Source organism: Balaenoptera acutorostrata, chromosome 5, assembly GCF_949987535.1.
Source record: "Balaenoptera acutorostrata chromosome 5, mBalAcu1.1, whole genome shotgun sequence".
NCBI classification, from domain to species: domain Eukaryota; kingdom Metazoa; phylum Chordata; class Mammalia; order Artiodactyla; family Balaenopteridae; genus Balaenoptera; species Balaenoptera acutorostrata.
Genome location: NC_080068.1, coordinates 78,841,959 through 78,857,883, shown reverse-complemented (window position 1 = coordinate 78,857,883; position 15,925 = coordinate 78,841,959). Strand labels below are relative to the sequence as shown.

General features: G+C 35.4%; 1 protein-coding gene and 1 non-coding gene across 3 annotated transcripts in view; one reads left to right on the top strand and one right to left on the bottom strand.

The window, feature by feature from the left end:
* UBE2K (ubiquitin conjugating enzyme E2 K) overlaps positions 1–15,925 on the top strand; it is a 76,773-nt gene that overhangs the window by 39,160 nt on the left and 21,688 nt on the right. For both annotated transcript variants that reach the window (XM_007178803.3, XM_007178804.2), the window contains 2 exons: positions 2,728–2,786; positions 12,275–12,357. In XM_007178803.3, the coding sequence (XP_007178865.1) occupies positions 2,728–2,786; positions 12,275–12,357 (142 nt within the window). The remainder of the gene's footprint in view (positions 1–2,727; positions 2,787–12,274; positions 12,358–15,925) is intronic.
* LOC114237300 (U6atac minor spliceosomal RNA) lies at positions 5,886–6,011 on the bottom strand. Its single transcript, XR_003622992.2, has one exon. It is a non-coding gene; the product is annotated as a U6atac minor spliceosomal RNA (small nuclear RNA).

Sequence of the window (15,925 nt, the reverse complement as noted above, 5' to 3'; positions counted from 1 at the left end):
ATAGTAGGGCAGTAGCATTATCACCATGGAGCTCTTCCAATAAATTGATATTTATAAATAAGAGATCTCCTGAACTAGGCAGAATGTTTATTACCTTCTTAGCAACCCTTAATAAAGGTACATGAATTTTTAAAAAATTGGACAATACACACTTATTTGTAGGATGATTAAATTATAACTACACCACATTCATTAGTTAGAAACAAGTTTGGTCATTTTAAAGTGCTTATGTCTGCTGCTGCCACTAAATGAGACATTAATGTTTGATAAGATTAGTTTTAATATGCTTCTTGGGTATATATTTGAAGCAGATTAAATTGTATTCTTTTTATCATAAAACTATTGAAGTTGTTCATTTTGTTTAAGAAAAGCATATTCGAGGGCATAAACTTAGGTACTTTTTTTTGAAATACAAACGGATAAAATATTTTGCTAATATTTATCTCAGGACTCTTGCTAAATTTTGAGGGATTTTTTTTGAGGATTTTTTTGGTTGCTGTTGTTTTATCTCAATAGCCAGGGCAAAAGTTTACGTGTGGAATGTTAAATTGTTAATAACCAGCATTAAGAAATCAGGTAGCTATTTTATGTAGTGTTAAAAATAATCAGATTGAGTTAAAATGACCATATTGTACTTGTTTTCTTCTTTTGCCTTAATGGCTCAGTGGCAAAGGAACAATTTAGTTCTTGAGGCTTTGTACCTAAGAGTTGTTTTAAATTTATGGAATCATTCTTGGTATTTTTTGAAAAATCTCATCCCTTCCCCATTTAAAGATTATAAATGTTTAGTAGTAAAAGCTGTTCTTCAAGAAGTAAATGTTTTATAGTGAAAGCTGTTATGATAATAATAATGTAGTTATCATAAAGCTCCCTTAGTTGTGTTACTCTTATATATATCAAATAATGCTGTGGTTAATGCTGTATTGATTATATATTGAAGTTGTCAAATAGTGCAAGACAGAGCATACTAATAGCATATGGAGTAGAAATAGGATTTGCTGGACTCTAGGGTCCAGCATTATTTATATAGTATTTCAGGGCTCTCACACTGCTCCTAAGAGATTGTTTTGGACACTCAAGAAGGAAAAACTTTATATGAAAGGTTATAGAGACAGTAATTTGGAATTTAATGAAAAAAGTAAGATTCATAGGAAGGAAAAAGAAGAATGTACACATTACTCAGGCTAAATTTGTTATACCTATATTTGAAGCTAGCATTTATAACAATATAAACAGTTATCTCTGTATACACAAAAATTTCTTGAGGTACTCTTCTCTTACCTGTCTTTTTTTGTTTCTTTTTTTTTTGACTTCTTTCCTTTATATTTCACTGCTGCTGTATTCTGTGTGCTTCAGGCATCTAGTTCAACTTGTGCATCAGTCAGTATGGGATTCTTTTAAAAAGAATAAGGAAGAAAAGAAGAATTGGCACCAAAAGGGCTTGAAGAAAGTGGTACCAAGTGAATTGCTCTTTTGTTTTTTTCTTAGATCCACATTCATCTGTTCCTAACAATGGAGGAAGTGGCAGGATATACTGAGAATTGAGTGTATGGAATTTTGAAGTCAGTAGTGTTCCTAGTGCACAATTACTGTTTTTGTTTTATTACTTTTTATTATGGAAAATTTCCGATATATACAGAAGGCAAAAACCTCCAGGCACTCAATCAGCCAGCTTTAATAACTATCACTTCATGGCCAGTCTTTGATGTAATTCATCCCTTGATTATTTTGAAGCAAATCCCAGGCATAGTTTCATATATAAATATTTCACTAACACAGTTTTATTTGCTGTATTTTGGAATGATAAATATTCTTTGGTAATGGATCATAAAATCTTAGAATTGGAAGGTTCCGTAGAGTTAGGATTCAAATCCAGTCTGCCATCCAGTGCAAGATTCCCCCTTCAGAGTTTCCTGAGAGGCAGTTATCCTCCCCCTTTAATATCCTAGTTATGGGAAGCTAGATAAACTTGAGAAAAAAATACTTATTTAGCTGCTAGTTGCTCAAGATAACTTCAGACCAAAATGGAATGTTGCCTACTGTTTTTATGTTACTGGTTAGAACAGTCTCTTTGTATACCCATTTACAGGAAGAGACTAGGTTTTTGTCTTTATTCCTGCCTCTTGTCTTACTGTTGAATTTTGTTTTTTAAATTTTAACAAGAAGTGTTGTCATTTAATTTAATGTCCCAGATTAAAACTTTGGGACATTTTTGCATTTGAGAGAACCAGCTAGAAGTAGATTTTTCAGTTTTTGGCGTAATCTGTGTATCCTTTTTCTCTGTACCATTTATGCCTTTATACTTCCCTACCTTCTTTCTTTTTTTCTTCTTTTCCTTTTTTCTTTCCATTTTTTCCTGTTATTTAGCAACTCTTATCAGTGTGGACTAAAGGAAACAAAAGGAGATGGAACCTGTGCTACGTAATTGTTCCAGTGAAGTCTTTGGCATTGGATCGTCTGTGGATTTAATGTATTCATCCATCTCTCCAGTTATTCACTGATAAACTAATATCAGTTGTTTAAAATGGGTATTCTGTATGCTTTAAATAACCTTTAAATTAAAAACTAGTGCTTTTGTTTATTTCCTTTTTGGGTTTTAGCTTTAAAATGAATCTGTTGTAATTGACTATAAAATAGTATATGTTTTGGAAAGTTCTGTCACTATATTTGGCTTTACATATTTGAGGTGAGCAGCATTGTTAACTTTCTGTTTTCCCCATTCTTTAGGAGGAAGATATCAACTAGAGATTAAAATACCAGAAACATATCCATTTAATCCCCCTAAGGTATTGTAAGCCTGTTTTTGTGCATGAACTATATTTCATGGCTTGTTTAGTTAATATGTACTTAGTGTTTATTAAAATTACAAATTTTTTAGTTCTTTACTGTGTAAATTTAGCATGGACAAGATGTCAGGTAATGACAGATGGTTTGCTTCTGGAATTAGAATGAAAAGTAAGCTTACTCAGAGGCAGCTAGTAATAGCTTTAGACAGGAATAGGATGTGTATCTGACAATCGCTTAAATTCTAGGTCTGGAAAAACTTGTAGTGTTCCCAAATTTAGAGAATCCTTATACAAGTTCTTATTTGCCTCAGAGAAGTATATTTTTTAGGGAAGAGAGTACTCTGAATTTATTCAACAATTATTTGAGTACTTTGTGTGCCAATATAGCAATAAGTAAGACTTACACTGCTGTCCTTGCTTTCATGGAGCTCATGCTCTAGTAGGGGGAAAAAAATGAACAAATCATTGCAACTGTGATGAATGTTAAAAGAGGAAACAGAATAATCTAGGATTGTGTATAACAAGGGGAACTAACCTAAACTTATTTTTTGACTGAATTGCTTCCTTTATGTCTTTACTTTTGCTATCATCACCATTTTAGTTTAGGCATTCAGCTTTATTACTTCGCCTGTTTTGCCTATTATTTAATCACCCTTTCATCTTTGCCATACTATTCATTCTTTGCACTGCTGTTCTATAAATCTTCCTGAAGTGCAGTTTTGATCATGTTTCTTTTCTTTCCTTGTTAATAGTCTGAACTCCTTAGCTGGGCATTTAAAAGCTCCTGTAACCTGACCTTAGTCTTCTTTTCCATCCTAATCTTATGCTGCCCTCACCCACAATATGGGTCTCTTTTTCCAGCCTGGATTATTTGCTGTTTGTAGGTTAATGCTTATTCTTTCACACTTTCCTGTCATTTTCACTTGAACCATTGTCCCTATCATTTAAAATTCTACTTTTCTTTTGAGGTCTAGGTAAAGTATCACTTTCTCCATTACGCTGTGCCTGTCAAAATGTTTCTCCCTCTACTCCCAATAGCATTTTATATAATTTATATAGTACCACCACAGTTACAGTACCAATTAATGTATTGTATTATTTGGGGATATGTATCTTTCACTAGCTTTTGTGCTCCTGAGGTCAAAGACCATGGCTTAATACATCTTTGTATTTTCTATGGCTCCTGAAAGTATAGCGTCCCTTGAGCGTATGATAGTAGTCACTCAGAAAATGTTCCAGAATTCATTCATTCAGCCTACTGGTTGTCCCCCATTTAAGAATAGACGCAGCAGTACGCAGCAGTGGAAGTTCCAGGGTGAAGTTGAGTCACCTACCAGTTTGAGGTGCCTGTTATTCTGTTGTTTATGTGTATCTATTTTCTGATAAGCCTGGTTGATGTTTTTAAATTGTGGTAAAGTATACATAACATAAAATTTACTATTTTAACCATTTTTAAGTGTGCAGTCTAGTGGCACTAAGCACATTCACATTGTTTTGCATGTATCACCACCATCCATTTCCAGAACATTTTCATCTTCCCTACTAAACAATAACTCCCTGGTATTCCACGCTGGTAACCACTGTTATACTTTTTCTCTATGAATTTTTCCTACCCTAGGTACCTCATTTAAGTGGAATCATACGATTTTTGTCCTTCTGTACCTGGCTTATTTCACTTAGCATAATATCTTTAAGGTTCGTCCATATTATAAGTTGTGTCAGAATGTCATTCCTTTTTAAGGCTTAATAGTATTCCCTTGTACATACCCGCCACATTTTGTTTATCCCTTTAACCATCGATGGACATTTTGGTTGTTTCTACCTTTTAAGCCTGGTTGATTTTTTTTTTTTTTTTTTTTGCCTTTTATAAAAGTAGTTTGTGTTTGTTGTAGAAATTTGAATAGTGAAGAATTTAAAAAAAAAAAAACATTTTTTTTTTTCAGTATGACCACTTAGAGATGACCACTATTAAGCTTTCATCTTAAATTTGTGACTTAATTTTCATCCTTACCCTAGTTACCCTCCACTAGGTAATCTTGGTTGTCAGTGTTATCATTAGTATGAGTAGTAGTCACTTGAGGTTACTTTAATTGTAGAATACTGTAAATTTAAGAAAAGAGGATTTTAAAATGTTTCGAGATAAGGATGACCTCAAAGCCTACAAAAATTTTAATGGAAATAAGGAGGGAAGAAAGAAAAGATCTCAAGAGAGACTGCTTTCAACCACTATATTTTTACTATTAAATAATGATAGTAGCAGTTGTCACTTGTTTTGTGCTAGGAATTTTATATGCCTTTCCTGAAGGTCTTCATAACAAGTCTTAATAAATGAGGGACTGAGGCTTAGAGGTTAAATAGAAACTAGATCCTGTAAGGCCCACTGTGCTCTACTTCTTGATTCTTAATGAGGAAGGAGTAAGGGCAAAATCTCTGAAACGGTGAATATGACTCTACCAAGAACAAAAATAATCAACCACAGTTCAAATCTTACTTCTGGCATTTAACTGGCTTCTTGATTTTAGGCAAGCTATCTAACCACTGTGTGTTTCCTCATTTGTAAAATCCTTTGAAAGGATTATGAAGATTAAAGGAGTCGTCCATTTAAAAAACAATATTTCAATAATTCTACGAAATATTTTTTCATATTTTTAACATCTCTGAAATCAGGATATATCTTTCAATGGATGAGATGTTATAACTTAATTGGCAGAGTTTTTTTCTTTCTCAAGGTACATAAAATAACGGTGTATTGAATAATTGATAGTACCTGAGATTCAGTGAAATACAATGCTTAGAACAGTGCCTGCACAGACTAAGCATGCTGTAAATATTAGCTAGCATTAACCAATGACTGCCACCCTAAGAGGCCCTTCTTGAAGTAGTCTGTTGGCTTCCCTCTGCAACATTGTAAAATACAGTAGCATTGATGCTTAAATTTCCTCTTTAATTTGAAATTCTCGTACATTACTGGTAGGAATGTAAAGTGTTGGAGCTGCTTTGGAAAATATTTTGGTCAAAATGGTAAACATAGAGTTACCTTATGACCTAGCAGTTCTACTTCTACAACACTTATTTCTTTTTTTAATTTATTTTTTATTGAAAAAAAAATGGTTAGATGCCACAAAATAGGTGGCAGTGCCTTAACCATATGCATGTTGTCAGGCCTGAGAGCTTCTTCCATCCTTGTCAAGGGCAGTGCTAACCTTCTCTCCTTTCATACAACACATAGCAGTTCTACTTCTAGATATCTACTCAATAGAAACGAAAACGTGTCCACACAACTTGCACACAAATGTTCATACCAGCACTATTCATAACTGTCAAAAAATGGAAGTGCCCTAAATGTCCATCAACTGAATGGAAAAATTAAATGTGATATATCCATACCACATTTCGTTATAAAAGTGATAAAAGTGCTGATATGTGCTACAAAATAGATGAACTTTCAAAACATCATGCTAAATGAAAAAGCCAGGCACAAAAAACCACACATTGTATGATTTCATTTATATGAACGTTAGAAGAGGCAAATCACAGTGAAAAAAAGTAGACTGGTGGTTGCCTAAGGCTGGAGGAGTGTGGAGGAATGGGGAGTGACTGCTGTTGGTTACATAGTTTCTTTTTTTTTTTTAATTCATTTTCAAATTGTTTATTTACAGTTTATAGAAATACAGTTAGTTTATTTTTATTTTTTATTTTATTTTCTTTTTAAATTTATTTTATTTATTCATTTTTCACTGTGTTGGATCTTCGTTGCTGTGAGCAGGCTTTCTGTAGTTGCAGTGAGCGGGGGCTACTCTTCGTTGTGGTGCGCGGGCTTCTCATTGCGGTGGCTTCTCTTGTTGTGGAGCACGGTCTCTAGGTGCGTGGGCTTCAGTAGTTGTAGCGCACGGGCTCAGTAGTTGTGGTTCACAGGCTCAGTAGCTGTGGCTCACAGACTTAGTTGCTCCACGACATGTGGGATCTTCCCGGACCAGGGCTCAAACCCGTGTCCCCTGCATTGGCAGGTGGATTCTTAACCACTGTGCCACCAGGGAACCCCAGTTTTTTTTCTTTTTTTAAAATAAATAAATAAATAAATAAATAATTATTTTTGCTGCGCCGGGTCTTAGTTGCGGCCTGCAGGATCTGGTTCCCTGACCGGGGGTCAAACCTGGGCTCCCTGCATTGGGAGTGTGGAGTCTTAACTACTGGACCCCCAGGGAAGTCCCTGTAGTTTCTTTTTGAGGTGTTGAAATGGTCATAAATTAGATTTTGGTTATGGTTGCACAACTGTGAATATACTAACCACCATGAAGTTGTGCACTTTAAATGGGGGCAAATTATTGTCTCAATAAAAGTGTTTATTTCCCTCTGTAGTCTATAAATGTAAATCCAAAATGATTGCATAGTTCTGGTTCTGTTTTAGGTACTTGATACATTATTTCATTTAATCTTTGAAAACACTATTTTATTAACACTTCCCCCTCCCACGTTTTTCAGAAAAGCAAGAAAAATGGGCTAAAAACATAAGAACTGAGGTCTGTCTGATGTTTTTGCTACTAGTTCATGTTGCTCTTCAGGCCACTACTGTCTTAATTCCAGCCATACCATGTTGAGGTAACTTCAAGATTTAGAAAGGTCTTCCTTCAGTCAACCCACATTTGTCTCCCTCTGGCTTCTACCAGTTAGTTATACTTGGAATTTAGTATTCTTTTAAATATGGTACTCCTCCCATTTATGGTAGTAAGCTTTGGAGTAGATGCTAGTTAATGTTGATAAATATGTTCTAGATATTTACTATATTAGATTTGAATTTTTACTGGTTGGTAGATAATGATGGAAAGAGTGGGGAATATTTGTGTAAATTTCTTGCATAATTATGTTCACATATGTTTAATATGTAGCCTCAGGTTTAATTTTAAGCCTTCTGAGGTAAAAGTATTGAAGTTAACTGTCATATTCTCACTACTGTGCAGCTATAATTGCACCCGATTGAAAACCTACATTGTTTTATCTTGACATGGTTACAGAATATTTTTTGTTTATTACTCTGCAGTAAACTATTGACCTGAAGAGCAGAAGGTTTACTTCTGAACAGAGAAGATGTGTCTTTGAATTAGCTGAGTATAGCATAGAAGAAGTTTGATTCAATGCATACTTTATTTATTTATTTATTTTTAAAATTTATTTTATTTTATTTATTTATTTTTGGCTGCATTGAGTCTTTGTTGCTGCACGTGGGCTTTCTCTAGTTGTGGCGAGTGGGGGCTACTCTTTGTTGTGGTGCATGGGCTTCTCATTGTGGTGGCTTCTCTTGTTGCAGAGCATGGACTCCAGGCACGTGGGCTCAGTAGTTATGGCTCGCGGGCTCTAGAGTGCAGGCTCAGTAGTTGTGGCACACAGGCTTAGTTGCTCCGCGGCATGTGGGATCTTCCCGGACCAGGGCTCGAACCCGTGTCCCCTGCATTGGCAGGCAGATTCTTAACCACTGCGCCACCAGGGAAGCCCGCATACTTTATTTTTAAAGTAATAATATTCTATTAATGAAAAACCCATTAAATTAGGAAAACTCTAGCTCAGTGATTTGTCGAACTTATTATTGGAGATTAGGTTGTGAAATTTCTTTTTCCTTTGTGTTGTGTTATAAGTACTTTTTTTTTTTTTAAAGATTTCTTTTTTTTTTTAAATTATTAGCACCTTTAATTATTATTTATTTATTTATTTATTTTGGCTGTGTTGGGTCTTCGTTTCTGTGCGAGGGCTTCCTCCAGTTGCGGCAAGCGGGGGCCACTCTTCATCGCGGTGCGCGCCCTCTCACCATCGCGGCCTCTCTTGTTACGGAGCGCAGGCTCAGCAGTTGTGGCTCACGGGCCCAGCCGCTCCATGGCATGTGGGATCTTCCCAGACCAGGGCTCAAACCCGCGTCCCCTGCATTAGCAGGCAGACTCCGAACCACTGCGCCACCAGGGAAGCCCTAAGTACTTTTACATATGAAATTGAGTATAAATACCAATGCTAATAGCCTTCTATGAGTCTTCCCTTCTGCACATGCATATTTAAAATAAAATAGCATTTTCTTTTGTACAATAAGTTAGTTAAAACAGGTTTAATATTGTAACTTCCTTGAGTTCCAAGCTTGAAACTGGAAATTCCTGATGGAAATAGAGCTCACATCTACCATGAGGTGGAAGGTAAAATATTTGTTGAACTGAAGAGTGCATAAATATAGGCTGCATCCTGTGGGAGGAGATAAGATTACTGATGATGGTGTACCAATATAAATAACTAAGAATAGTCCCCTTCCTTTGTTTCAGTCTGGTAACACTGTGTACATAGTGTTAAGATTTTTGTTTCTAAATTCTTTGAGTGCTCCTCAAAGCTAATGAGTGTTGTCAAGTTACCCAGACAGTGCTAGTATTAGTTTCATTTGTGAAAATAAGGAAACTTGAATTGTTATTCATGTAAGTATTTTAGTACTGTAAACCATCCCATATTTGTTTTGTAATCAGTCAAGTATGACTCAGGTAGGTCATAATAAATGTCTTTGTATCGTTACTTTTATACTTCAGCCCTTCCAAGTTCTTTGTACATTTTTGTTGCTATAGGTCGGGGATGGTAGTACTCTGGGAGAAAGTGATGAATACAGTGGATATGAATTGAGCGTAGAATGATGGGGTATATGTGGTTACCATTGGTAATATTAGGAGTTGAGAAAGAAGTGAAAAATCTAAGAAAGGAGATAGTTGATGATAAAGAATGACAAAGAGAGGAATAGATAAAAGAGTGTAAAACCACACAAAGAACTACTTATAGCACAGTTACTTACATCTGCACTGGTAGATAATGGAGTGGCCTCTTGAAAATTAGTTTCTCTATTAGATTATCTGCAAATTCAAAGTTATTTATTTCTAACTGTATATTGTAGTACAAAGAAATAGTTTAATAATTTCCTTGGTCCTGCATATAAGCATATTTGTTTTTCACGTAGAGTCTACAGAGAATCATGTATGGAAGATTCTTCTTTAAAAAGCAAGCTGCAATTCACACATCCTTAGATCATCTGCCTAAATTGTAAACCTTCTGGCATCTTCAGTAGTAATTTAAAATTCTGTTTTCCTCGGGACTTCCCTGGTGGTCCAGTGGTTAAGACTCTGCATTTCCAATGCAGGGGGCACGGTTCAATCCCTGGTTGGGGAACTAAGATGCCACATGCCATGTGGCGTCGCCAAAATATTAAAACAAACAAACCAAAAAAAATATATATATATATAGATATTATTGCACATTCATTCAGCGTGAGGCACTTTAGATGCTTGGAATGTTCTACTAAGCAGGATAGACACCATGCATTTTAGAGAAAACCAGGCAAATAAGAAAGCGATGATAGAAGTGTGATCAAGTACTGTGACATAGGAAAGTACAGGGTGCTATGGGACAGGTCAGGAAGAAGTGATTATGGAAGCTGAAACTTAAATGATAAGTAGGAGTTAGCCAGGAGAAGAGGATATCGAGGTGTTTTTTTTTTTTAATAAATTTATTTACTTTATTTATTTATTTTTGGCTGTGTTGGGTCTTCGTTGCTGAGCGCGGGCTTTCTCTATTTGCGGCGAGCGGGGGCTACTCTTCATTGCGGTGTGTGGGCTTCTCATTGCAGTGGCTTCTCTCGTGGAGCACGGGCTCTAGGTGCGCGGACTTCAGTAGTTGTGGCACGTGGGCTCAGTAGTTGTGGCTCGCGGGCTCTAGAGCACAGGCTCAGTAGTTGTGGCACACGAGCTTAGTTGCTCCGCGGCATGTGGGATCTTCCTGGACCAGGGATTGAACCTGTGTCCCCTGCATTGGCAGGTGGATTCTCAACCACTGTGCCACCGGGGAAGCCGAGGTGTGTTATTGAAAGAAGAAATGTATGAAGGCCCTGAGGCAAAAAAAAAAATTTTTTTTTTTTTAAATATGACTTGTTGAGCACTTGTATTGAATGTAGGGTAGATGTGAGATTTGGGAGCGAGGCTAGAATCAATTTAAGAGTGTGGGCTTACATAAAGGGAATGAGAAGTCGTTAAAGGGCCTTAAGTAGAATAGTGACATGAATCAGGTTTGTTTTAAAGGGCTCTCTGGTTTCAGTGTGGAGAATGGATTGGAGGGAAGAAAACTGAAGGCAGTAAAATCAGTAAACTGTACAGTAACCCAGGTAAAGAATGATAGTCTCCTTTAAAGACATGGTGTTCTGTGGATGGAAAGAAGTAGATATCATTGAGAGCAGTAAGGTTATTTTAAGAATTAAAAAGGATCAAGGAGTGGAAAGTCCCCATTAGTTTTAGGTGTTTTGAAGTCATTGGTGACTGGAAGTGCTTTTTCAGATGGCATGTAAGTTAGTGAGTGAATATGTGAGGAATTAAGAACAGATAGTATAGACAAGTCACAAGGAGAGAAGTGGAAGCATGATAAGTCTTTTAGCTTCTTTTCATAAATAGCTTACATTTGGAGCATATATTTTTATTTTGAATTTTACTTTATTTATTATTTTATACAGTGGGTTCTTATTAGTTATCCATTTTATACATATTAGTGTATAATGTCAATCCCAATCTCCCAATTCATCACAGAGCATATATTGATGAGTTAAGTTTTGCAAGGTACTAGAACATAGCTTGGTTCATAGTAATTAATCTGTTAAATGTTAAAGAATTTTGACTTAGATGACTATCATATATATGTGTCAGATATAATCCTCCTCCTCCTCCTCCTCCTGTTCCTCCTCCAAAAGCTCATAAGTAAGAGCTGATGAACTAGATTTCATTTCAAGGTGATGTGATAGAGTTAGCATTTTCACATTGTTGATTTCTTATTCTTTCATGCTTAAATAAGTACACTCAGAATCTGAAATTAGATTGTGTGAGTTTGTATCTTCTGTTGTGAGCTACTTACTTGATATTGGGTAAATTTCTTAAACTCTAAGCCTCAGTGCCTGGCAAATAATAGTAGGCCTTTAAATATTTGTCAAAATATTTGTCAAAATTTTTTTTAAAGTATTTAAGAAAAAAAGTGCTACAAAAAAATCAGGAGTAATCTTATAGTCACTTTCTACTTCTGTTTCCGTGTACCGATTTTGCTTACTTTTTCCTTCAAACCTATTCTACACCCTTCACTCTAAAAAAATTGCCGTTTACTATCTATATTTTGATTTTCTGTACTACTTTATCTACCTGAATTGATCTTAGTCCATGTTAAATTTCTCATAGCATCTAACACTATGCTAGGTAATTTATAAACACCTAGTTAATTGTTGGGTTTCTTTGAGCATTTATTAAAAGATTTAAAAAGAATGTATGTCATTGATAGCATTTGGCTCACTGAATGCTTTGTCTCCTACACCCTTCCCTTCACTTAGGCAAAATGATGTAAGTATGAGCATTTTTTTTAGCTTGAGGATTTCATTTTCTTATAGTTCTACTTAAACTATATATGTTTTACTTCTGTACTTTAAAACTCAAATGTGCTTTATATTCTAGGTCCGGTTTATCACTAAAATATGGCATCCTAATATTAGTTCCGTCACAGGGGCTATTTGTTTGGATATCCTGAAAGATCAATGGTAAGAGATGTTGAATTCACCTTCAACCCTCTCTCATATGAATTCTAAGACTGTTTAGAGTGTTAAATGTGTACTTGCCTCAAAACATAAGCATATATCATACTTTTATTTGGCAGTAATTTTAAAACTAGATGAAGTCTCTTAAGTACATAAGAGAAAATATGTTACAGTTGAAATTGGAATCTATATTTAAATAGTGATTTATTAGGTAATGTCAGATGCTAGCTTTCCATCTTGAAAAATCTTGGATTTTATTTGTTGTTTTGGTAAATTTGATTTTTTGCTATCTCAGAAAGATATTTGTGAAAGACAAAAATAATTTAAGTATTGTAGTAATCAACTCTGACTTGGATGGAATGTAGACAACAAAAACGTTAAAAGTTGTGTTAATTGAGTGCGATTAAGGTTCTAAGATTCTAAGAAGTGCCTTTGTAGGTGGTATCGTCATTTGTACAGTGCTTTCACATGTTTTGTCTGATTTTATCTTAGCAGTATAGTGTTTAACCACTAGGTTAAAATCGTGGCTCTGCCATTTACTCATTTTTGTGGTCTTGAGTAAATTACCTGGTCTTTTGCCTTCGTTTCCTTATCTGACAAAATTGGGGGTTAATACCTATTTCATAGGGCTGTCGAGAAGAGTAAATGAGTTGTTTTATGTATTTCTCTTAGATTAGAGCCTGGCATATTCTAACAGTATGGATTGAACAACCAAGACAAGAGATATAAAAAGACATTGGGGTGGAAGAAAATAATAAGTTATGCGTTTGATTTGTTAAGAAAGGGAAAAAAATGAACCTGAATAAGCTGAAACAGGATGACAACATTTAGCATATGGGTCACTTGGTATATTTAGTAATTGAATAAACAGACAAGAGTTGCTGGTTTTGTTTTGTTTTTCCATTCTGATGGCACACCTGAGTAAAGCCTCTCCCTCAGTAGATCATCTCTTGGGATCCAGTTTCTTGATCTGTATTCCATACTGTTAAACATTGAACATTGTGAACTAGACCTAACTTTATCTTCTGTCATTCTTTTGATTTGTGACTTTTCACAATTTATTGAATTTCTATGCCTCCATGTTTTTATCTGTAAAGTCATCTCGAAGGCCCCTTATAGCTCTGTTGTTCAGTGATATTAATGAAAATTTGCAGTGTTAGAGACATTGTCCTTTTTTTCACTTGGTTTCTAGGACATCAGTTCTTCTGTTCTCCCCTTCCTTTTCCCACTCCTCGACTTCTCAACTAGTTCCTCCCTCATCTCCTGGAGCTTTGTATATGAGAATACCTCAGGGCTAAGAATGCTTTTTTCCATCTATACTCACTTCCTTTGTGAGCTCATCTGATTTCATAACTTCACTGTTTATATACTAGCAACTCACGTTTTCTGAACTCCAGACTCATGTCCTGCTGCCTGTTTAATATCTATACTTGAATATGTAATGGACATCTCAAACTTAAACGTGTTGGAAACTGAACTATTTCCCCAACCCAAAACTTACTTCTTCCCCATGTAAGTTTTGGCAGCTACATCCTTGCAGTTGCTAAGGCCAAAACTTCATTGTGCTGCTTGTTTCTTCTTTCTCTGGTACCTTTATACCAGAGAAATCTGCAAATCCTGTTGTTGAAACCGCCAACATTTTAGCAGCAGTTCATTACTACTACCTTGGTCCAAAGTTGCATTGCCTCTTGCCTGGACGGTTACAGTAGCCTGTCCTTCTGCTTCTGACTTTACTCAGGCTATTCTCACCAGACGGAATGAAACCTCCACCCCTTTGAAAACAAAACTCCACACTAAAATTTTCCACTGTCTTCTCTTTTTGCTCAGAGTTAAACCAGCAGTACTACCACCTGATTATCTTCCTATAAATAGTTGAAAGATTATGGTGTATATAGAGACAGAGAATTTGAATTTTTGTATCAGAACACTTTTTATCAGCTATGCCTATTTCCTAAGGCAGGTCAAATAGCTGAATTTAGTCTTTTCATATCTATATCATTGAAATAATAAAAGATATCAGAGACATCAGATAAAATAGGTGAGATTGGATATCCATGGGTCTGTTGGCCTCCCCCCCCCCCCCCGCTTTTATTGAAGTAAATTGACATTCAGTGGATATCTAAATGTCAATGTTTAGGCTAATTTGGAACAGTTATCTTAGAAAACAGTTTGTTAACCTTGGTCTTTATTAATACATGTGGATGGTGATTTACCTTTAATATTTAACAACTTATGATAGTATGGGTTATTTCTTAACTTTGTAACTTACCCTGTGTGGAAACCATCTTATGATGTTTTTCTGCTGACACTTCTTATGACTAAAGGTGTCTGTTTACCTGGGGAAGAAAATGACAACACACAAAAATTGTACTCATTGATACTGCTCTTCCAAAAGACACAAACAGGCATTAAGAGAATATCTGTATGGTTGATAAGCTGCGCTCAGCACCATTAGTCATCAGGGAAATGCAAATTCAAATCACAATTAGATACCACTACACACTTGTAAATGGTTCTCATGCATTGCTGGTAAGAATGTGGTTCAGCCACTCAACCAGCAGTATCTGCCAAAGCTAAATAAGTATACACCTTCACTGTGGCACAGCAGTTCTACTCCTAGGTATATATCCAAGAGAAATCTGAGAGCAATGAGTGCATATGTCCACCGAAAGACTTGTACAAGAATATTCATGGCAGATTTATTCCAACTGCAAGTCACCCAAATGTCTATAAACAAGAGAATGGATATATAATGCTATCATCATGCAATGGAGCACTACATAGCAGTAAAAAAAAAAAAAAAGACATATTGACACAAACAACATGGATGATTCTCATAGACATGTTGAGTGGCAACAGCCAGACACAAAGGAGTACGTACTGTATGATTTCATGAAATTCAACATGAGTCAAAGCTAATTTTGGGTGATAGAAACTAAGACAGTGGTGGGTAGGTAGGGTCGTGAATAACAGGGGCAAGAGTAAGGCTTTCTGAGTGCTGGAAGTACTATGTATTTTGATCTAGATGGTGGTTACCACGGGTGTATACATGTATAAAAATTCATCTAGCTGTCAAGCATTTTACTCTGATTATACCTTAAAAAAATATAACAAAAAAGCTGCCATTATTTTTAAGTAGCATTCAGTGTTTCGAATGAACATAGATTATTTATTAATGGTTTTCTGGAAGATCCTTAACAGACAAGTTAGTCAACAATACACACAATTCAGTGCTTACTCTACATATTAAAGGCCCCACCTAGTCCATATATTAACTGTGTTTATTGATTTTTGAGATCTGAGCAAAATTAATTTACTGAAGATAGATTTATAAAGTACTCACTTATTTGTATCCACTGATTAATTAAAATTAGCTAACACATTTTGAAATTTCAGACTTCTGTTTGCCTGTTAGGATTTGTTTTTAATAGATTTATGCTAATTTTACACATTAAATGCTAAAAATATTAATGTGGTATGAATTTAATCAGTAGTTTGTGAAAAGCAAAATAAATGGAATAGAAAGTTGTATTTTCGTTTGTATATTTTTTCACATTACCAAGTTTAGATT